Source organism: Heterocephalus glaber, unplaced genomic scaffold, assembly GCF_053883595.1.
Source record: "Heterocephalus glaber isolate CG9 unplaced genomic scaffold, H.glaber_assembly_v1.0 deba00001444, whole genome shotgun sequence".
Taxonomy (NCBI): Eukaryota; Metazoa; Chordata; class Mammalia; order Rodentia; family Bathyergidae; genus Heterocephalus; species Heterocephalus glaber.
The window spans coordinates 19,752,238-19,776,886 of record NW_028258297.1 but is presented as its reverse complement, the minus strand read 5'-3'; the positions used below and the strand labels follow the sequence as shown (position 1 = coordinate 19,776,886).

Here is a 24,649-nt window from a genome sequence, read left to right as displayed (position 1 = left end):
ACTTAGAAATGTGAGGCAAAGTACCTCGATGGAAGCAAGTACACACATCTTCAGGAAACAGCTCACGGTCTTGTTGAGCCGAGAGGCCAGTCAACATGGCCTCCACACTCTGCTGTAGACCACTCTTTTACTTCACTTGACATTGGTACTGTTTCTTAGTGGCACAAGACATTGATATGCTGGGGGAAAAAATCACTTATGAATCAATATTACTTCTACAGAATGCTAACATCAGTCCCCACAGGCTAATGTCATAGGGGGTAATTCACAGTATGGAAATACGTGCTATTGCAAAACATACTATATTAATATCTTTGTCTTCCAGGTAAAGAAAATGAGATTTAAGGAAATTAAATAACTTGCTCAAAGTTCTTCAGGTCAAAAGTAATGAACCTGGAATTTGAGCAGTATGATTTCATATACTCCCATTGTGAGGCTTTTTGGTATAATACACACAAGGATATGAAGGTTCACTGGAAAAGAAATAAAGCAGGACAAAGATGGCTGCTTCAAGAGTCTTGCTACAAACTGTCTTTTAAGAATTATACAATTAAAAGTTACAAAATTAGACTAAAAAGATATTAGATGGATCAAACATTTAAAAATTTTGATTGGTATTTGTTTTAACATTGTATTAAAAGAATCGATCAGAGTTGTGAAGTTATTCTAGGATTAAATAGATTATCTGACATACTGAAACTATTTTGATGCTTTTTAATGGTTTATTTTGATGTTAGTCCACATAAGCAAGACAGCAGAAAAAGCATTTACATTGATTTAGTTAGTTCTTTATTCATCTAATCTTTATTGAGCACTTCTTAGTTATGGAGCTACATTAATGAACAGAACAGTCTACTTTCTTAGGAGTTTATAATCTAAAGGAAATATATACATAAATGCACAGTGGTGACACGTATTGTTAGGACAAATAACAGCAGTTCAAGATGATTCTAGTGGGAATATTAAGTGACATTTCTGAAAATAACTGAGCGAATTGAAGAAGAATCCATTTGAATTTCTGGAGGAAGACCTTTCAGGCCTGGGGGCTGCGATGACAGATGGTGTATTAAAGACCAGATGGTGGAGTAAGCTAGGGAGTTGGAAGTCAGGGCACGAATGTCTACTTGAGTCAGATCACAGGGAATGTAAGAGTTCTACGTTTTGTCATGTATGAGATAGAAATCCAATGATGGCAATACTGGGATTTGAACAGGAGGAGATATGAACAAATTTGTAGGGTAAAAGTATCAGACCTGCTGTACGGTGAGTAAGATTTTTGTGTCATTGTGTGTGTGTGTGTGCACATGCATGTATGCATGTGTGTGCATGGTTGGAGGAAGCTGTGAGGATGCAAGAATGGAAATAAGCAGAACATTTCAAATAGTCCAAATTTGGAGTAAGATGAGAGTAATGGAAGTGATATAAAGCAGTCAGATTCAGAATATACATTAAAGATAGAAATAACATAATTTGTTGATATAGATACTTCATATAAACATGAAATTATGCAAAAGTCTCATATGCGCTAGAAGAGAAAAAATAAACTTAATGAACTTAATTTAAAAAGAAAAACATTAAAATTAGAATAATATACTTAAGCATTACTGTATTCCACTACATAAGAACCAAATTTCAGCTTTTAATCTGGAGCCTCTTCAAGGTTTGCATCAAAATATTGGTTTTCAAACATCTTTATATTTAGAACCCTTTAAGAAAAAAATCTTACACCCCACCATAATATATACAACATAAAGCTTTTATAATGCTTTATATAACTCTGAGGCTATAACATTCATTATCAGTTTAAGGAGTTAAATAAGTATATTATAAAGAATATTTTAAAAGTTAGTATCTTCTGGAAGCCTAAACAGTTTTTAGTTGGCACAGTGACTGGATGGATGGATGGCTAATTTGTTTACAGAAGCTTGAAAAGTTCCAGAAATGGCACATGGAAAAAGTCAATACCAAACCATTTTACTTCAGCACAGAAAGAAGAAAGCTCTGGTGAAGGTGACTGTAGGGTCACCTAATCATCATTACCCCTCCCTCACCTTCATCTGTGCCTAACATCTAATTCAATCACACATGAGCAAAGTACTAACATTTGACACAAGTAGAATTAATAACTTCTTTTTTCACTTTGTATGTTCCTAATTTAATAGAACTAATATGATAATGGGAGGGCACATTTCTTAAAAACAAAACACAATCAACAGGACTCATCATTTTCCCTTTTCATTGTTATTTTTCTTGAGCTCCCTTCTAAACCACGTGCAATGTTTTAGAAGGACAAGTACCAGATGACCTTATTATTCTCATTTGGACTGTATGATGTTTTAAATGCTCAATGATTGAAAGCCAATGTACAAATGATTTAATACTGTTCACTGAACTGTCCAGTTCTTTATTGATTGCAAATTCACTGCTTCAAATAATTTATCACTCAGTTTGATGAATGCTGTCAAAGAGATTTAAACATAGAGACACTGCTTCCACAAGTTGAGTACACTCCTCCTACTCTCAGCATCATGCCAGATATAGTCATATTTAATTCTGGAAAGAAACCTAATACACAAAATACTTTCAAAACCAAGAAGCAAGAGAGTAACATTTTTTCATTTCAAAACTATATCCATGATTGGTTTTATTGTTGATTCTTGGAACAGTCTCCCTAGCCAGAACATTTAAAATATTGTTTTATAAATTTTTGTTTAGGAGTAATTTTTCAGAAATTTTCCAGCCATGTAAAGCAAAGTAGACTAGAAACAGAAACTAGTGCAAGACAAAATGTGCCTGACAAACATTTCGCTTTTCATAAATAAGGTTCCACCCTGGGAATCAGCACGCGCATTCTCCCAACTTCACATGATCAAATGTGTTAGCTGCCACCTCTCACAAGAATCACCGGCCTCTCTTTCTGGAACTATTTCTGCCAGACTCTGCTCACTGCTTCACAACTGCTGATGCTTCTGCATTCTTGCTTTCCTCTCCTTGAATTCATCAACCTATCATTGAAATGCTTCAAAGTAAATTCTTAGACAACCCTATGTGTGATGATTCAGTTGATTTGACTGGTGGACAGTGTTTCCTTACTTCCATCCTACGGTCAAGATTGGTGAAACTTCAGGGAATAAAAGACTATCGTGGCATCTCCCTTTCTTGACTAAATTATACATTGGTATCAATTGTTGTATCTCCTGATCCTTCAACAGTAATATTCTGTGATTTAAAAAAAAATTCTAGCCTTTTATGATTGGAAACTGGTTTCTCAGGGAATGAATTTAATAAAAATGGAATGAATGTAAATGCTGCTGTGGATGACTTTTTGAAAACATTTTAATACTGTCCTCATTGCTTTAAACAAAAAACTACAAGAAGAGGCATGTGCTTAACAACCAGAAAATGAGTCAATCTGTTAATGTGAAATTGCGCAGCTTAATTTCACTGGTTAAAGGTGAATCATGCACAAGATAAGCCAGTGTTTGAACATATCTTACAGAGAAGTAAAAGTGACTTTATTTTTCTGAAATTATAACATCATAAGCCTTTGCAATCCATCTTTTCAACAAAACGGTGTCTCTAGAAACTAGAAAGGACTGAGTATGTTTTTTGATCACACACCTAGATTATTTCTGTCAGTTAATAAAATAATGCCTTTGCATGGTATTTTCAAACTTTGTTTCCAAGGCAGAGTTCATTTGGTTCATATGGAAGAGCGACTAGCAACTGGCCTCTCCATCTAGCCTCAATCCCTAAACTGAAGTCCCTACCTGCTGAGTAGCTCGTGGTGTCTCTGATGCCAGTGCAGCAAAGCTGTTCTTTCTGTATAAAATGACAATGGTCATTTCTTATGGGAAATAAAGGAGAAAACCACCACTAAGGAGGAAATGTTTTCTTGGAAATACTTTCATAAACTTGGTAATTAATGTCAGTAATTTGCTTGTTTATAACTATGACCTTTCCAGTGACATGCTGAATATGCTTAAATTACACTGTACTTCTAATCACATTTCAGATAGTAGTTGAGGTTTATTTACACTAGCTACTAAATATATTACTATGACTTTTATCTATGGACAATCACCTTAGCACCTTTGAATATTTTCTACTAGCCCATTTCCCCAAATTCTCTGCACAACCCAAAGTACTTTCCCCTCTCTTCTCTCCACCACTCCTCCCACTCTACATTTGGCTTCTTCTTTTATGTTCTGATATTTCATTTTATTTTTCTCTACAAAAAATGAATGGATGCTTATTTCACCTATAGAGCCTCCTTCTTACTAAAAAGCTCATTAGACAAATTGTTATTGTTCTACCAGGTTTCAGCACTTCTCACTTCCTAGCTATCATCCCTGTGTGCTTTAAAGTTATTTTAGTTGTGAAAAAACAGCTGCCTCCTGCTATAGTCTCTTCCTTTGTTTTTCTTTTTCTTATTAAGGCTTTGTGACTTCATAAGATCTGGCATTGCCAACTTTGATGTAAGTTTTGCCATAGATAAAGTTGGTCTGAGACCCACAGTCCAATCCTTTCTTTATCATATTCTTCTATTGCATCTCATGTTCTGTTCCACCTTTCTTTCTATACTTGATCACAGTGGAAAATGGATTATCAATTTAGGACAGAGAGTGTAAAAAGAAATTTGGGAGATTATTATCTCTAATAACTTAATAGTTGTAGTAACATTCTAATTTGGACGGTGCTTATTTATAATAATATTAGCATGGGTGAAGATGGTGGCTGAGAGTTAATATTGTAAAAGATCAGGAACTGGACTAGCACTCAGGTTGGCATATTAGTCTAAGGGCAGCTGGCACGTTCATCAGAGTTGCTAGATGGCAGAAAAAGTGCTCGAATTAGAACACAATGTCAAGGCATACTCAGACTCCAGTGTCTTTTTTACCTGGTTACTGTGTCAAAGAGTCTTCAGGTAGAACCTTTCCAAAAGCTTAGAGGTGCGGGCGCATACCCCCATAGTCCCATGTACTTAGGAGTCAGTGACCATGTAAGTTTGCAAAGTCCAAGTGCTTTGCTCCAATTTTGGAAACATTATGGTGCACTTTAGGACCAAAAAAGTCCTGTGCTTGGAACAATTTTATTTATATAGCTTTTCTCAAAACTCTTTAACCTGTTGACATTCTTGAGTGAACAACTAAAGCTTGGATGAGATCTTACTACTTTAAATCTGAGCCTCATATCTAGTTATCAAGTCCTTTAAGTCTCAGGGCTCTTTCAAAAACTTTTATAGCTGTCTCTTCCTTCTTGCTACCACCTATGTTCATGTTAGTGATTCTCAATATCAGTAGTAGTGAGGAGAACACACATGTCAATAGGAGTAGATGTAGTTTCAAAAATCAAAACTCAACATTGTAATTTTTATTTTTAACATAAAAACATCAAAGTTGTAAAAACAGATTAAAGAAAAGCATGTGATTGGTTTTACGTAGCAAAAGAAAGTCTGGGTGTTAAGAAGTGAAGAAACACTGATTTAGACTTTTATGAAGCCTTAGACGTTGTGTCAGACATTGTCTAAACTGTTTCTTAGCCCTCAAATGTACCATTGCCACTCTCACTCATGCAATTATCTGAAAAGAAATAAAAACTCTGCCTTCATTTTGAGAGGCCTTCTGGTACAGCACAAAAGTACACTGTAAAACAAAAGAGTGTTCCAGAAGGACCAGTTGCCTAGCCTCAGACCAGACAATTACTCATAGTAGACCTTAGTCTCCTCAAATCCAAATACGTGCATGGGATTAGCTGAGTGGGACAAATTATGTGACACTGCTGGGACAAATTATCCACATCCACAAATTAAATGAGGGAATTTACAGTATCAGAGAATTCAGTCCATGGTTCCAAAGGAGAAACATCATAGTGGACAGGAAGAGCATAATAAAGTTGCTTGGTTCATGGCATCCAGGGGCAGAGCAGAGGGTAGCATCAGAGAAAAGGAGGCCAGGGACTGGGTATAATACCCAAGGTTATGTCTCCAAGACCAACCAAGATGGCCGGAAGAGTGCTTTATGAATCCCCTAGAATCCCCAAACCACTCAAGTTAACAATTAAGATTAACTGTCACAAATTACGATGTGTTTAAGATCTCTTCTTTACTCAAAAAATTTGAACACACATACTGCTTTCCCTGGTGCTACTCACAGAATAAATCCACCCAGAAGCTAGATATTTAAAACGTTCCATAATCTATCACAAATCCCTTAACAACCTTTTTCTTCATGGTGCCCACCAGAAAGTCTCTGCTTATATTCAGGTTTTCAGGTCACAGTCACCTGAATAATCTTTGCCTATTTCAGAGCCTTTACTTATGACTATAGAAAAGAGTCATCCCTGGGAAATTTCTAGCTACTTACTTTCCTCCAACATCCATGTTTTATGTTTTAGGGTTTAATTCATGTACTACATCCTACTCACTGTAAGCTTCCTGCCACATTTTGAACAACTGTAATCTCTTCCTAGGCAATTTTCTGAACCAAAACTTTGTATGCCATTATTTGATCCTTGTAATGTAAGACCTTGTGTAGTTAAGTATATTTTATTTCCCCCTCTGGATCTAGGAATTCTGGTGCTTCAACAGCTTTATCACAATACCTAGAAAAACATCTTACTCATAATCAATAATCAATATTTATAAATATCTGGATATTAACTAATCATAGAAGATCTAAAAGACCATAAGTCTATTTATATCAAATTAGAAGTTGCACCACAAAAGTCAAAAAAGAAAACCCTTATTATGCTTTGAGAAATGCAATTCTACTGTTTTAAATGACTACACTGAACTCTTTCTGTGACTTCATTTATTTACAATAGAAACTAATTCAACTTCTTTTCATCTTCAAATTTGAAAGGACCCTCTGTATTTATGTTTAAAAAATATATTCAAATGTATAAAAACATGCAAAAGAGAAACAGATTTAGCAATAATTAATTTGATTTAAGAAGTGATTATAATTATACATTTATACTTTGTTCATTTTGTGTAAAGTATCTTTCTTTTTAAATACAGCATATCTTAGAGGTCAAACATTTTTAGATAGTTTAATTGTATTTTTAGACTCTGGATTTGTGACCAAAGCTGTTCTTTAACTAAATATATAGATCAGCTTTCTGAAGGTCCCAGTCTTGATTGCTTTAAACTACAGTTTTAAAACTGCTTATTCATTTTTGTATTTGTTTATCATACGTCTCTTCCTGCTACAGTGTAAGCTTTGTGACAAGACCTTGGTCATCAGCATGATACCCTGATTTTGGCTGCTCTGAACTGCCATGTTTTAGTCCCCACTGTATCAGCAGGGTCCATGTAGGTGCCTGTATGGATTTTTGAATCAATAAGTAAAATATATTTTATTTACATTTATTGTATTTGTAAGATCTACAGCAAGTCATTTTTTTCTCATTTGGCCTAAATCTTTGAAATTTTAAAAATAGAAAAGTTTATCTATACCGTGGTTTTTTAAAAACTGTGTTTCTCCAAGCTACAAAATTCCCAGGACCTAACTTGGAGTGTGAAAGGAGAGAGCATATTGTGTTTTACCTAGTTTTTTCCCCTTTTCCCTCCTTGGAATCCAAGTTAGAGGAGGAAGATGGTTCCAAATTAAGTTTTGTTTTAAAATATTTATCATTTTTACACTTCAAATCTCCCTTACTGCAAAAAAACTTAAGTTACTTTTATACTCTTTTTTAAAAAGTAAACTAGATCCCAAGTTCGATCCCCGGTACCAAAAAAAAAAAAAAAAGTAAACTAGATTATTTCTACAAATCTTCTTGGACTACCTGTCTGATTTCACAGCTTATGTTTCTTTTTATGAAATTTCACGTCCATGGGCAAACACTAAAGGAAATAATTATTTTCTGCAATATTGTAAACCTTAACCTGGAAGTGATGGCCTATGTGTTTTATCAAATGAAACGGTGCCTTGTGTGTGTGGATCATTTACTTAGGACTGACACAGCCCATGTGAATTTCCATCTTGGATTCATGACTACTACTTCTTTGGCTGCTCAACTAATTCAGATCAAATATTGATGACAACAAGCCCAGCTATGTGGATCAAGTAGAAATAATGTATCTATCTATAGCAACTCTCCAATATGTTGAGAAACTAAGAGAGCGAGAAATGCTCAGCTATATTCAGTCTTATTAGTGGTAGTGATAGTCACAGTGGAGTGCTGCTTAATCAGTTCTGTTATGGTCCTTACATTGGCAACTTCACTTCAGTTACTGCGGATGTCATGATCATTATATGCTTGTCTTGATTGTTACTGTAGTAGTTGTTTTGCAAGTGCTTTTGACAGTGTCATAAAACCAACTGAAGATACTGAACACGAGCATCCTTGAACCAGACTTGTCTTGAATATTTAAGAAAGCTCTTTCCCATTTTTCTTGTTTTTAATCAAATGATGTGGGCTAAATAGCACTCACATAAGAAATACTTTTAATTTCTTAGTCACTTTGTTTGAGGAAAGTTTAAGTTTTCCATAGTTCATGTTTGGCAAAATAGTTTTGGTAAAATGAGACACACCGTACTGAAAAATATTTATGGATTTAGGGAATTACAAACTAGTACTCAAAGTGAATATTTGTAGGATAACAAAAACAATTGCTTTCATTTGTGCACAGATATTAATGTCAGACTTTCCATAGGTACTTTACTAAATTGTATCATTTAATCTTCACATCAACCTTTTCAGTTAGGTATTGTGAGGCATCATTGCAATTGAGAAGGGTTAAACCCAAGGTCAAAGTCATGTAGTCATTAAATAATCTGACCACGTTTCAAATTCAGACATATCTAATTTCTTAGCCTGTTTTTTGCTTATGTTTCAAGGATTTTGAACTGACATTAGAACATCTTGATGTAGGTATTACCAATCCAACAGAGAGAAATAGGACTTAAGTGTGATACCCTGAAACAGAATTTACCATGTAAAAGAGGAGATTCTGTATTACTGAAATCTTTGTCTTTCCAGAATTCCTAAAAAGAAAATGAGCAAATTTATCAACAAATTACCCTCTCATCACCCTGTTTTCTCATTTATGAAAATAAAAGTCATTATACAGTGAGTAGAAAAATGAGAGTTAGTTCTTTTTCTCTGTTGTTAATTGAAATAACGGATGACAGAAAAAAGTGAATGTAAAGGTTAAAAATAAAAAATAAGGAGTTATTCATTATTGTATTTAGCTAACATAAAATACAGTGGAAAATACTGTTTCTGTCTGATTCATAATTCAAATTAATAATGTTTAAATTTTAGGTAAGAGTAAATGTCATTTTGTAAGAAAGATGAACAGTAAACGACTAAGTCTTTTTCCTGTTTTGGGGAAGAAAATTGCTAACCAATTAATTCCAAACCAACTCCAGTTATCTGCCCTTTGAGTACTGTCGTCCAACCTTCACTGATGATTTCAGAGTCAAAGAATCTTATTAGAGCAAAGCTCTTGAACTTTTCTTAAGGATAATTAGAAAGGGAGAGTCTCATAAAGAACTAAATAATTTGATGGCCCAAAGTAGAAAAGACTTATTTCTAAAGAGGAGTAAAAATGAAAGTAACAACTGGAATGAAAGCCACCTGTAGATTTGTTATAAGCCATTTTAATATGGGAAGATGTTTCCCTCTTTTCTCCACTATAATTGCTCACATCTCAAATAAGACAAGATTTTAGAGCCTGTCACTTGTTTTTTGACCAACATTATTATTAAAATCAGTTCAAATTTCTTAAAACAAGAAAGTCCAATTTTAAAATGAAATGGCTTACTTGAAAGAAAAACACTGTGTGGCATACCTTCTTTTCAAATTACCTAGCCCCTTGTTAATGTGACTGCCAATAATGATGGGTGTTAACAACTAAGTTTGTTTAATTAAGCAATTATTGTTTCTTGGTAATAACTTCTTCAATTTTTCCCCATGATCTTAGTCCAATAACGAATCTCTGCTTCTAGAGTATTTTAAAAGTCTCAAGTATAAATGTCTTTCATTTCTAATTAATATATAAGTTAATAAAGATATTTTAATATATGTATAATATGAAAATTTTGGGCTACAAAAGAAACACTGTGTGAAAATATAACTTAATAGGGTTCTATAATTCTGGAATTATTGGCAAGTTAGTTTGGGTTCACATCCTAAAATTTAATCAATAAACAGAAAAAATAATTTTAGGAAGAAGAAATTTATTTTTTTAGTAATCATGAACTTATTTATTCAACAAATATAGACTGCTTATTACAATATTATAGTATATGGTTTTTTGTTTTGGTTTGGTTTGTTTTTTTGTCCAGGAATTCTGCCTTAACTGTCTCCCCCAGCCACGCTACAGAAACTAGAATTTCTCTTATTCAAGGTAAATCATAGAAATTCTAATCTTCCCCTTTTGATATAGGAAGTGAGCATCAGGCAATTCTCTGACCTGTCCTTGCCCATGTTGGCTCTAGGATCCTCCTCATGGCAGAGGAGTCCTGCCCAATCCCCAGGAGGAGCAATGCTTCAGAGGGACCCTGAGAAATCAGGGCTGGCTGGCTTTCCCACCCAGTCCATGGGCAGTGCTTTGATCAAACATGTCTGTGCAGTGAAGTCTCCATAAAAACTCAAAAGAACGGAGTTTGGGAAGCTTCCAGACAGGTGAACGTATGAAGGTTCCTAGAGGGTGCTGGGCCCAGAGAGGAGAGAGAGGGTTTGCACTTCCCCCGTACCCTGCGCTGTGCATCTCTTCATCTGCATCCTTTGCAGTAGCCTAATAAACTGTTAAACATAGGCAGGTGTTTCCTTGAGTCCTGTGAGCTAATAAAAGTAGTTAAAGCTGAGGAGGGGTTGTGTGGACCCAGATTTTTAGCCAGTGGATCAGAAGCACAGGAAAAACAATCCGGGGCTTGTACCCGGCATCAGAATGGGAGGGAGGAAACATCAGTCTTGGGTATGGAGCATCAGTCTGTGGGCTCTGACACTATCTCTGCATAGATAATGTCAGAGCTGAATCAAATTAGAGGATACCCAGAGAGTTTCCTCCAGATGGAATTTGCTTGCTGCTGGGGAGAAATCCCCATACCTTTTGAGGTCATAAAAGTGATTTGTGTTTTAAATGTACCATAGGAGAAACTGAGTCATGGTTGAAGTTGGTTTTTCATTCGGTATCCTCAGGCCTCTGTCACAGTCAGGAAATCGGTTAGGCCACATGGGTTTATGTCATAATCCTGCCCTTAAAGAATTTGAAGTTCCTTAAGTGAAATAAATAGGACAAACGTGTAAATACCGAATAGTTTCTCTAGTGTGAGAAACTGAAAGTGTAGATAAGGATGAAAATGATTAAAGTGAATAATTGATAATTTGAAATAGGAAAAGGTCCAAAGGTGTAGGGGTGATGGGAGGGGAAGGGGAAAGGGAAGAAGGGAAAGGAAAAATTATGAGAAAGAAAAAAAATGGAAACAAAGTCTGTGTAAATAGGGAAGGGTGGAGGGGGTGAAGGGTGCACAGGTAATGGGAGAAAAATTAAGAACTAAGATACATCATGTTCAGGTACAAGCACCCAATGATAAATATAAATGTATTGTATATCTAAAATGTACCAATAAATATATAAATTTAAAAAAAAGAATTTGAAGTTCAGTATGAGGGAGGTTGAAAAACATTAAAACTCAATTTTTAAATGCACAATAAAATAAATGTTATGAGGAAATGGATACAGCAAAGTACATCAGCCTTAGAGAAGGGAGCTAAGTTATGAAGGGCATTGTAATGTTACCCTAAGGATTATATACTTTACTCATAGCCTACATGATTTTAATCACTAGAATTAGATTTCATTAGACTAAGAAGACTAATTTAAAGGAGAGGGAAAAGAGGTGATAGAAAATCAAGTATCAAAGATTCTAAAAATGAAAGCTTACATTAAATCCTGTCAATAGAGACAGAGAGAAAAAATTAGATTTGATGGCTATTTAGAAGGCAAATGTAATAAGACATCGTAAGAAATTTGATGTTGCAAATGAAATCAAAAGAAGAATCAAGGATGACTGTCTTGGTTTTCATTATGGTGATAGATGGGAGGCTGGAAATTCTATTCATGAAGATGAACAATTCAGGTGAAGAAGCAGGTACTGAGGAGAATGGTGAGTGTTAGTCAGGTTAAGGTTAATATGCTTTATGAAAATCCAAGTGTGTTATCTTGCAGACTTTTGAACTTGTAAGTTTGTGCCTCCTCAAAATAATCTTATGTTGGAAACTATTAGTCTCCTAGGGCTTCCGTAAATTACTACAATTAGCTGGTTTAAATAACAGAGATTTAATTTCTTATAGTTCTGGAGACCAGATGTCCAAGATCAGGAAACCAGCTGGGCAGGTTTCTGGTGAGGGTTTTCTTTCTATCTTTCCCCCTGTATCCCCATATGGCCTTTCTTCTGTGTGTGTGTACATCTCTCTGTTCAAGGTCACCAACCCTATTGGATTAGGGCCTCATCCATAGGACCTCAGTAAACTTTAATTACTTCCTTAAAGGCCTGTCTCCAAATACAGTCACCTTAGAGGAGCTTCAATATAGGAGATGTGATCAAAATTTTCAGTGAATATTTAAATTTTTTTAAATTATTGTAATAAAAGACACATTGTCATTAATCTCCTTCAAAATACTTCCCCTCACTTCAAACACATTTATCCCATTATTCTTGTCACTTGTGAGACAGCTCTAGAAGTCCTCTGTCATGAGTGTCTTTAAAAAGTGTGATTAAAAAATATGATGTATGCTGCATCAAGTGCCATCCAACAGAAGGACAACCTCATAAAAACAGGGTGTGTCCTCATCCGCCTTATTTCCTAGATCTGGACCGTATGACTTCTGTCTCTTCTCTAAAGTCAAAATGACCATGAAAGGTAAGTGTTTTGAATCCATTCAGGTCATGGATGAAGCCAGAACAGAACTACTAGACACTCATGAAAGAAAACTTCCAGAACTGCTTCAGAGAGTGACAAGAATGATGGATTAAGTGTGCTCAAAGTAAGGGGGAGAACTGTATTTTGTGGGTGATTAATGGCAATATGTTTTTTACTGTAATAAAGTTTTTAAAATTTAAATAGTCCTGTATTTTTCAGTCACACTGTGTATGATAGTGAAGGAACACACTTAGTCTGTAACAAAAACGTAGATTTGATGAAAGGACAGACATGATTATCACTCAGTATTTCTTCGGGAATGGAGAGACTGGGCTTGAAACTAAAATGCTTGAGCAGTTACGTAGAAAGCATTTCAAGTGAAATATTCCAGATTATTTTCTACATTCATAGAATATGGTGAACCCTGTCTATACCTACAGTCTGAACAATAACAATAATAGTATCACATAAGTCAACAGATAATTAGCCAGGTAGAGGTTGTAGAGCTCTCAGAGAATACCATGAAGCCTTTGAGTTTCCAAAAGGAATGGGATTAAATAGTGCTAGCCAACTTCAAGGGACAGTTTCTTTCATGAGAATGAACAAGAATGTCCCAGAAATTTTCTCAGGGCATCAAACACAACTCCAAATCTATGGATAATATCCCAGGAAACCTTTAATATCTTTACAAAATAAACCACACTGTGTGTGACTCTGAAAAGTAAAAGATGAAGCAGCTGCCCCAGCTGAGATTTGAAGCTGAGGTTCCAGGAAAACTCAGTATTTCAAAGCCAGCTTTGCTTTACACATATAAATCTGCCCCCCTGGCTGCGTTCAAACACCTGAATTGCTCACTGCACAATATGATGATTATCCAGCTTTCACCAGAGGGCTATGCAAGAACAAAAGGTTGTGGGGTAGACAGGATTTTTATTATTAGATGCCTAGTCTTATGAAACATTCATATACAAAGGAATTGCCTTCCCATTGAAGAAATTTGTTAAGGAGACCTTGTGAGAAAAGATGCTTTTATACTCCCTTTAAAATAACTGTATATGTAGTCCCCCTAAAATAAAAATAAAACTGAGTTAGGAACTCAAAATTGTTTTTTCAAAGAGTAAGGGAAAATAGAATCATCTTTTAGGCTAATTTAAACTTCCCTAAGCATGGATTAAGGCATTAATTGTATGTCAAACAAAATTTATTGTATCATGGCACATGTGCTGATGCTAGAGACTCCTCATTTCTCTTCAGCCACAACTTGAAATTATTTGAGGCCCACAAGTCCAATTAAGGTGGGTAGTACAAGGCACATGTGAAGTGTGTGCACACTGGCTCCCAGTGCAATCAGTGGATCATTTTTAGCGTAGCCTGTTCTCTGTACTCCTCCCATAACAACACCCTGTCACCACTCTGAGTAAGCCGCAGGAGGCCAAATGTTTCGGAATCGTGGGGTCTTCCCGTTTTTTTTCAAGTGAGGAAGAGGTAGAGGAAATGTGAGTCAGGGAAATGGTTTGTAATTATCAAGAGAGATTCCACAAATCTTATTCATTTTGCAGACAAGATAAAGGGAAAAGTACCTCTACTTACAAGCATTTTACAAAAAAATTATATTTATCTTAACAAGCTCCTCTTTAAAACTTAAAATAATACACATTAAAAGAAGAAAATATGCTGTTGGCACTTTTGGTGAAATTTTGGCAGGAAGTGCGTAGGTAGCAGGAAAGGAACTTAAAAAGGAAGAAGATAATCTGAGACATGACTTCGGAGGATTAAGAAACAGGAAGCAAGAGGCAGATTAAATAAAAACAGGGGTGAAAATTGGCAAAAATTTTTTTTAAAAGATTCCTAAAATTCCTAGTTTATGTGTTAATGTCAAGGCTGCATGTGAGCTGGGTCCTTGTTGGATAGCAGGATGTGGTGTGGCATGACACTGAAGAGGAAGGGCTTGGCGTCAGACAGAATTAAATATGAGTCCCTGGTCCACAGACTGAGTGACTTTAGGCAAGTTATTAAATTTCTATGAAGCACAGTGTCCTGGCCTGAGGAGAGATGGAAGGAATCATAATTCCTGGCACCACAGTGCATACTGCCTCACACATCTATGCAAAATGCTCAGAAATGCCTGGCGCAGAGTAAATAAACGCTTGATAATTTCATTAAGGATTCAAAGTATAGAGCCCTAGAATTGGAACATGGTTGACTGAGCTTCACCTCACCGACTCCAACATTTTGAAACATGGGGAAGTATAGAAGGAAAGCTTAAGTTTCTTGCCACAGTTGGAGCAAACAGAAAATAGCCTTCCAAAACATGTTTCAGTGGGCTTTCAAAACCCAGAGCACAGTGCTATGCAAGGAACTAGCAGTGGTCAGATGCTCCGGGCTCTAGTCTTTGGGTCCTGTGCAAACCCCTCAATCTCTCAGTTTTCTTGGTTCATAAATGTGAGAAGTGGGAGAGATTATCTCAAAGCGCTGTCCAGCTCCAAACTCACATAACCCTATTCCTGAAGAATAGGGATGTGATTTACACTAAAGCTTTGTGTTTAGTGCAGTGAGGACTCACTGGGAGCCCAGTGCACAAGAGGAGAAAATGGACTGAGGCTGTTTTTGCCCAAAGAAGAGCACCAGGAGCAGAGGGATTCTTGGGCTCAGTGAAAGGAGAAAACCAGGATGTGAACAAAGGGAGATGGAATACAGAAGTATCTCATGGATGGCTCTCTCTATGTGTGCAGAGAGCCCAAATTCCACCTATTTTGTTTTCTTTTAGGATTAAGGAGTGTATGGAGTACAGCAGGGGTGGGGTGCTGAGCAGGCTCACTACCAGGTATTCACAGCTTGGTGCTTAATTCAGGAAAATGACTTGCAGAAAACAACCTACACTAAAGGAGTGTGTTGGGGTGGGAGGAGGAGGAGGAGGACAGTTTCTGACCTTAAATCAGATTATTCAGTATGTTTAGCATGAGAACATGTGGATAGATGTAGATTAGAAGGGATTTTACTTATTTACCTGTAGTTAGCCTGTTCAGCCATACCCCTCATGAGAGGAAAGGGTTTCAATTTTGTATTATAGATTCAAGAGAAACTCACCTGCTCAGCATAGTTTTTTCTATTATAATTTCCAGTGGATCCTAAAAGTGCCATTATTACTATAAAACAGTAATCCTGAATACTAGTGCTTGCACAAGTTGGGTACCATCTCTGGATAATTTTCATGCAGGGAAATATTATTTAAGTTTACAATTAAATATATAGCTGTCATATCCATAGATATTTTATTTAAATGTGATGATAAACTACTCACTAGACTAAACTATATATCCACACATGCTCTGGACAGGCAGTGAGCTGTGGAGGGGAGATAGCTAAAGACAAAGAGAGGGTTCTCAGCCTAACTCTCATAAGAGTTTGGGGTCAAGGCACCCCAGTCCTTATTCTGCATTTTGAGGCAATCAATGCATTTTTAAAAGTTGGATATCTTCCTGCACTGACTTAGATTTTTAACTGTCTCTCTTCGTTTGCTTTAAACTCATTCAACTTAGTAGTTTCAAATAGAACCTTTTATTATTTTTAAAATCCTACCTTTGACATTTCATAATCTCTAATTAAAATCAGGTTAGATTCTATCATTTCCTGTCATTTTAGATATCAAATAACTTCCACCAAACTTGTCCAATTGAAATCTTCATTTTCTTCTTCAGTTTGATATATACCCCAACCCTACCACCTCATTCTCCAGCACCAACCAAGCTTTAGCACTGGAGAGTGTATAGAAGATTCACTTTGTTGTTTAACTTTTCGGTTCTTCTTTCTCTTTTGAATTGAACTTCTTTTGGCTTTGTGGTGGAAAGAAAAGTGACCTTCACATCGAATCAGATGAAAAAATTGCAATACTCTGTCCATGAGCGCATATTTTCCAAGGCTCACTGTCAAAGCTGGTTTCTTTGTGGTTACCTTTTGTGAGTTCTTTGGGCAGCCTTGTAGGACCTCCTCACCAAGAGATCTGGATTTGGTGCATCGTCTACAAACTCAAAAAGTGGGTCACATATAGTTACCTCCCATAAGTTTATCTGAATTTTGGGAAACTCAGACACCTTTGCTTTTTGAAACAGTTGGGGTGCAGGACTGCAGGCTCATCCTTTGCTACCACTTCTGTCCAACCTGGTCTCACTTTTTCTTGAGCCCAGGGAAAAATCAATAAGCCCCCTTTCAGAGTAGAAATCTAAGCTGGAAAGGAGGTGACAGTGTCCCTTTCTTACACACACCTGAGTCAATATAAGTGACTCTCTTTGAGCTTCCCTTCTCATTAAACTCTGCAAGGATAAGTGGCCATAATGGAACCACTCTATCCTCTCTGCAGTGATGATTCATGGCTCTCAAAGACTCTTATCTGCAAATATATGGGGAATCAGCAGGGGAATGATGTTTCATGTAACAGCCAAACAACCCATTTCCTAATAAGCACTGAAGAGTTACCTGCCCTTCAGTAGCTTTTTTATTTATTTGTGTTTGGCTTTGTTTGGGGCATTCTTAGGATATAGAGTATCTATTGTCTCTTCATTAATCATAGGCCTTGGTAGCTGCTTCCAGAGCAGCAAGGGAAAGTGCTCTACAGCCTACTACTACAGATGCTTCCTCATTCAAAGCCATCAGTTCTCATTCATCAGTCCTATATTCTAGCTGCTGCTGCTGAAGCAGAGCTCTTGGTGTCCAGGAGCATCTATATGCACTGCTTGCCCTCAGCCATTGCATCCCTAGTTTAGCTCTATGTGATAGAAGCCTGAAAACCTGCCATTGCCCTATTGCATTCATTAATGTAACACTTACTCGGAGAGACTCTCTTATCAGATGCACAAACACTTGGCTGGACAAAGCAACAGATGGTGTATAGGCCTATTCTTATTTCTAAATGAGTCAAAAAGTATGTTAATCATAATAAAATAACAATAAAATTTCAGCAATATAAGAGAAAATACATGTTCAAATGAGCCAAATCAAATTATTTTTTAAATACCTCCTGGGACTTTTTATGATCTGTGAAAAAAGCTATCTTTCTTGCTTCTACAGTTTTTTTTAATCTGAAAAATTATACTCAAATTGATCACTCCTTTAATTCACTAGACTTGGCTCCAAATGATTGTTAATTTTCAGTAATTAAGTTTGTCCAAAATTATCCTCAGGGCTATCACTGAAGATGTTTAAGAATATGCTCCCTATTCCAAAGGAAATTCAAGAAGAAATATCATAAATAAAGGAAAGGAAGAATATAAAATTGGGCACATTTATCAATTTGTATGACAGCAACAAACAACCCCAAAGCTCCAATGGCTTACAGGAAGCAAGATCTGTTTCACAGCCACGTGGCCCTCAGGCTAAAACCTTGCTGTTCTGCTTGGCTCCACCTGACGCTGAGCATCAAAGCTCACTTTTGCTCTACATGGCCCTGTCATGCCAGGACTGGAGGAACAGTCCCTAGCTGACCCCATGGCCCCAAACAGAGGTACAAGAGCCCAAACCAAGCCATGGGAACACATTTAAACCATCTGCAAGGCTGTGAGTGTACACTTCCTCCAGTCCCATTCTCCTGATTAAGGCAGGAGAAGAATATGCTGCCTACAAGAATGCACTGGAAATCACTTGGCAAAGAGTATGGGAGTATCATGTCTTCAGAAGAGAAAGTTAATTATTTTTAAAAAAATAATTAAATCTAGCATAGAGTTTGGGCACAGTGGGGATGTGAAAAATGCGAGCATCTAACATTCCAAAGAGATTACTTTAGAGATAGTAATAATTATTCATTGTATGAATTGTGGTATGCAAATAACTAATTCAGTTACATATCTCACAGACCCATCTCATATATTTAAGTATTCTAAAACTGTATACAGTCTCTAGAGTGTAGATTTAATTCTTGTCTTATTCCTTTTGAAAAGAGCTTTATATTTGAGCTGTTATAAAGTGGTTTATTGATAAATACTGCAAAATAAAAATTGATTGGAAATTACATATCTGTCTTGGCTCATATAATGCTCCTGATATGCAAAATTCAACAGAAGTAATGGGCTAATCATCATCTTTGTAAGGAGCATACAATATTTGAAATACTGCATTTGAGGGAAATATTAAATCTCTAAACCAATTAGAAGTAAAGTTACTAATGCTAAGAGACATGTGCTATTTTATTCTTAATTACACTTTTGAAATCTTAAAATTAATTCCATATTGAGAATTGGGTTTCATCCTTTATCTGTCGCAAGATTCTAACTACACTTGGAAGTTACATTCGAGAATCCTCTTGTCTTCACTAAACACGGGTCTCCTGATTCACACAACTTGACCTACATAAAGTAATAAAAAATACAGGAAGAGATGGGAAGAGGAAGTCCTGGAGTGACCAGAAATCACTCGTCTTCCTTGTGAAGCTCAGTTCTTTCCTGCTCCTGGATGCTGTTTCCCTTCTTCCCCCACAGGAAATACACAAGTGGTAAAAATCTAAGGCAGCACCTACAGTGTGGGATATTGCACTGTTGAGAACTAAAATTAAGAGCAAGGCTAAAGGAAGCTGTGAAGAGAGCTGGGGCAGTGTGATGCCTGTGCTCTGTCCTGCTGGTAAACAGATGAAATGTGAGCTATCTAGACTGTTCCTGTGGCACTCACAAGTCAATCATACGCCCAGAAGCAGCTACATTCATGGAGAAATGTAAAAATTCTGTAATTTCCAAGGAAAATCTCCATTTTGTGTCAGTTATGGTTTGTGACTATCTTAGGTGTCTCTGAGTCCACCACAATCCACTTAATTTAGACAAATACCTTCATGACAAATGTGCTCAGTCACATGAGTTCTGTTTTCTTCACTCTTGCTTTCTGCCTATTACACCTGACATTGTCAAAGTCTTTCATCAGCAAGATTTTATGCCTTTGTTTTTATTTTAATGTTGCCATAGCTCACACTCTGTGAGGCACTGAGGCATATGTACAAAATAGTATCAAAGTGAATCACAGCTGGATCCTCCAGACATTAGGAAAGGCAGTCTCTGAAATTTTGAGATTTAACTCACAGTTCTCACAAAAATCACATTATCTGCATCTTAAATGCTCACCCTTTTAATGGCACTACATCTCAGGACTTTGACTTTAACTTTCTAGTTTTAGACATTTTATTTCTTACAAGCAACACTGCTTCTTCCAGGCTAGAGTGTCTTTTGAAAAGGACTTCTGTAATGCTCAAAGAGCAGTGGCCAGCTGTTTTCTTCAGGCTTACAAATAAAGGCAATGGGTAAAAGCACAGCATGAGAGCCTCTCCACTTCCTTATACTGAAGGTCATTGATATAGAGCTGAGAAATCCTCCACTAAAACTCTGTAGTCCAGCTTTCTCTGAAGTTGTTGAAAATCGAGGGCTATGTTAATTTCTCTTATCAGTAAAAGTGTCTGTGCCCAAGGGTGCAGGATTAGAATAAGTGACCTCTCATGGTCATCTTCAATACTGTATGATTCCAATTCTGCAATGTGTAAAAACAAACTCTTTACACATTGAGTAAAAAGCCATAGAATTTGAACCAGATCTCACTAGGAGGACATATAGTCTTGGCAGCAGTGTAAGGTTTGAGTGAGCTACATTCTCCAAGGAAAATAATCACAATAGAGTACACTGAATTTTCTTAGCTTGTACGCTCTTTAGAGCCTGGTCACATATTCTCTCAGCAAATCCCTCCTGCTCTGTCTTATTCTGAATAAGGAATCAAATTGAGTTTTTCCCTATGAGCTAGAGACAAGCAAGTATATTGTTCATGACAGAAACAAATTCATTACTAATATAATAAGAAATAAGAGTATTACAAATGCAAATTAACTGCAATTCTGGTGGTCCTTATGACTTCAACTCTAAATATATCTTTTCTTTCATTTTAGTAATGAGTTATAGGTGCCATCCATACATAATAACTTCTTTTTATTTTAATTATGTATATAGCAGTTGGGCAGTTGGAGAGTTATGGTCATGCACTAGACCAGTTAAAAGTATTTTTTTAAAAAAACAAGTAATAGTATTCAACGTGCATGCAAATGCTGACATTGACCAAGACATAGATGCATGCTATCCATCCACTCCCTATTTCATTGAAACCAATGTAGGCTGAAAAATAGTACTTTACCACAGTCCTGAACGTGCTGTGGGAATCTGAGAAATATATGATGCTGCATAAAATATCTTCCATTTTGTATGCGCATGTTTGCATTTGCAGCTTTACATTTACATACATAGAAAACACATTTTCTTTGGGTCATCCAGTAATGATATGATTCCTTTATTACATATCTGACATTTCAAAAAAAATTTTGTCTTGGAGTGAATAGGAAATTTCATGGTCAACTCTTCTTCCATCGAAAATAACCAGGTAACAAGAGAATTTATTTTTTGTGTCATATATCATTAGCTCCCTGAAGGTTTGTGTGTGTTTGTGTTTTATGTATTCCATGAGTATATAAGCACTGTAATTTTACACAAAGTTTATATTAAAAGAGATGCTTAAATATAAGTTGACTTCATAAGGATGTCAAAAGAGTGGACATTCATTTTTTAAAATGCACTCATTCACCTTTTTAAACTTGAATGTGAATGAATTGAAAACACTGAATAAATAAAAATAATGTATTTGATAGACTCTCTAACGTAATACATATTAGGCAAAGATATAAAATTATAAATTGCAAAATGAAACACATATATTTGGCTACTATGACAAAAATCCCTTTCCCTTCTAGTGTTCCATTCTCATAGTCTTCTTCTAGTTTCCTGAATGCTAATTATTTTTCAGAGGAGGAGAAAACTAAAGACCAGTTAAGATTAAAAGAATCAGTCTGAGAGGGGTTAAGATTTGAGGAATTGGCCTTTTTTGTTCTGTTTCAGTGTTTTAGGGCATAATAGAAAGTAAAGGTTTAGCATTCTCTAATGGTTTCAAGGCAATAGAAATTGTCACAGGGCAGGCAGAGTGATCAAATACTTGTCCCTGCACCACTATCCTGGAAAGTTCCTTATTTCTAGGGCTCAATGCCTTCCATTTAGATGGCAAGAGCAGACTTCCAGACAGACAGGGGTTGACTTGGAGAGGCTACAAGATGCAGATGGGCTAATGATTTTTTAATGCCTCATACTTAACATTGTGCCAAACACTCTCAAATATGTTAGCTCACTTTATGTCCTAGAAAGCTCTGCAGAATCAGAGTTTACCTCATTTTACAGATAAAGAAATATCTTAACCTGGTTAAGTAACTTGTATTTTGTTGAACTGGGAAATGGATCTGGAAATGTCAGGACGAGGGTACTCTTGCCTCTACAGTGTCTTCCTCCAGGCTACCAGCAGGAAGTGCTGGGGAAAGGAGACAGTGTGGAGATATTGTGATTTCAAGAAAAGAGGGAAAAGATGGGTGTGATGGTTGATCACAATGCAGGATCATCACTTTTTAAAACTTTCTAAAGTTCTTTGTATGTATTTTAATAAGTTACAGGTGTTGTTGAGATAAATATTTGTTTCAGAATTAAGAAGACTACACGAACAAAAAGTGCATTGTGAACTGAAAGGAGAAAAGCCAAGGTCTCTTACTGATTCTTCACTCTTGGAATCTCATTAGCTATTAGATAGAATTTGATGACTGCCAACAAATAAACAACATTTTTGCCATTGTTAGCTGTTAAACTGCCCCAAACCACTAAATACAGATTAGTCTGAAATGCACTTATTGTTCCTGCTGGAGGTGGTTTAAACCATCAGCTTTAGATTCAGGAATTCTTTTTCTCTTTACCCTTCAGGCTGCTAATGGATGCACAAAATGAAGCTTATTTTAAAAGTTGGTATCAGAAGCTGTTGGTTGCTCTCCAATTCTGTGTAGGAAAAGCCTTGAATGATGAATTTTCCAAGGAGAAGAAACTTATCAAAATCCTGAGAGACATCGGGGAAAAAGTCAAGTCTGCCAGTGACTCTCAAAGACAGGTTTGTTAAGAAATCAGTCTCAACATAGTGAAAATTATTTCTTTAAACTTTAGTTCAACTAAGTTTTAATTTCATAGCTTAGAAGGCAAACACATTGACTGCACTTGGATATAAGACACTTAAATCAATTATAATCAAGATTTTTCCCCATTTACTTTCCTAAAGTTAATGATAATGCCTATCACCAGGACATGTTTTTTTTGTGTGTGTTTTTTTTGTACCAGGGATCCAACTCGGGACCTGGTGCTTTCGAGGTAGGCGCCGGAACCACTGAGCTAAATCCCCGGCCCAGGACATGGTTTTTTGATACAAGTAGCCATGTAGCACATGAAGAAGACCTAATGAGAAAAAATTAAACCAATTTAAAGGCAGTTTGACCAAAAATACCTAATGATACAAACCTTTTTTTTTTCAGTTTAAAGACCTAATTTGTTTTTTCCCCATTTTTATTAGTATGTTTGTGATACATAATAATTCATCAAGGGAATCTAGTATGAAAACATATTATATCTTGATTCTTTTACATAATCTTAAAATGACAAATGCACAAATCAGACTCATAGGGAAAAGTATAGCCTCTAGGTCTTGATTTTCCTAACATTCCCATAACCAAAGCCATATTTTCAAAACTTGTTTTCAAGACAAATAAAGTAAATTAAATCACACTAATAAATCCTGTATGGAAAGTAATAGTTTTATATTAAGATCCATGGGTGATAGCCAAAATACTGTGCCTTTATCTTACTAATTACATAATAATGGAACTATTATTTTTCTTGATCTAAGAGAAGAACATTTTCTGTCTTTAATTATCTGCATCACTAGTTCTTTTCACTGATATAGACCATTAAGTAGATTCTCTTAAGTTCAGCATTCTACATGCAAGGAGATAGCAGACATCCATCAATTGTATTAAGAGCATTATTTAATAAAAGTTGAGTACTTACTACCCACTAGAAGTTAAGTATAGGAATGTGTCTTAAACATGAGTCTTGCCTTAAGGAAAATCATAGTTTCTCTCCGCTGTCTAAAAACAACAAGAGTTTTTGACAAAATGATATGAAAATGGCAATAGCAAAGTGTCCTAGGATTCTTTTCAAACTAGAATTTTTCTTAAGTAGAAGTCACTTAATTTAATAAAAATACCAAACATTGGGCCGGGGATTTAGCTCAGTGGTTTCGCCGCCTGCTGCTCAAGTGCAAGGGCCCAAGTTCGATCCCTGGTACCAAAAAAAAATACCAAACATTATGCTACTTCACATAGGAGCAGAAAATAAAAGAACTTATAGGAGAAAATTGAAAATAAAAAAACTTACGCCTGGAATTTATTTTCAAATGGGAACTGTATAAATTTGGGGCACAAAGAGAAATCTTAAGGTATATGATATGATGAGCAATGCCAATTTTAAAACTTCTAAGATTTATTCATTTTGTTTGCAAGCTTATTAATTATTTTCTATTGGTGGACAAAAAGTTGATGGCAAGTAAAATAAATTGACTGAAAATTTATAGAAGTTTGTGTATGAGTTTGGTCTTTATCTCTTGTTTTTAACTCTCTCACATGGGGTTGACATGCCTAACCCATCACATATGGAAATGTCACGGTGAAATTCATTCATTTGTACAATTCATGTTCATTTAAAAACATCCTGCACAAATTTAAGACACACACTATGATTAAATAATTGTAGTCCCTGTTTGGCAATTTGTATCAAGTTTTGAGTGATACTGACATTATTTACTCAAATAAATATATTTCTCTTACCTTAACTGGCAGTTTTTGTGAAAA

The 24,649-nt window shown here is 35.9% G+C and overlaps 1 protein-coding gene across 4 annotated transcripts in view; it reads left to right on the top strand.

The window, feature by feature from the left end:
• The window catches only part of Pik3c2g (phosphatidylinositol-4-phosphate 3-kinase catalytic subunit type 2 gamma), a 326,458-nt gene that overhangs the window by 194,454 nt on the left and 107,355 nt on the right, over positions 1 to 24,649 (top strand). For all 4 annotated transcript variants that reach the window (XR_002395360.2, XM_087213485.1, XM_021259132.2 and 1 more), the window contains one exon: positions 22,680 to 22,860. Coding sequence is in view for 3 of the 4 variants with exons in the window: in XM_087213485.1 (XP_087069611.1) it covers positions 22,680 to 22,860 (181 nt within the window). In the remaining variant the exon portion in view is untranslated. The remainder of the gene's footprint in view (positions 1 to 22,679; positions 22,861 to 24,649) is intronic.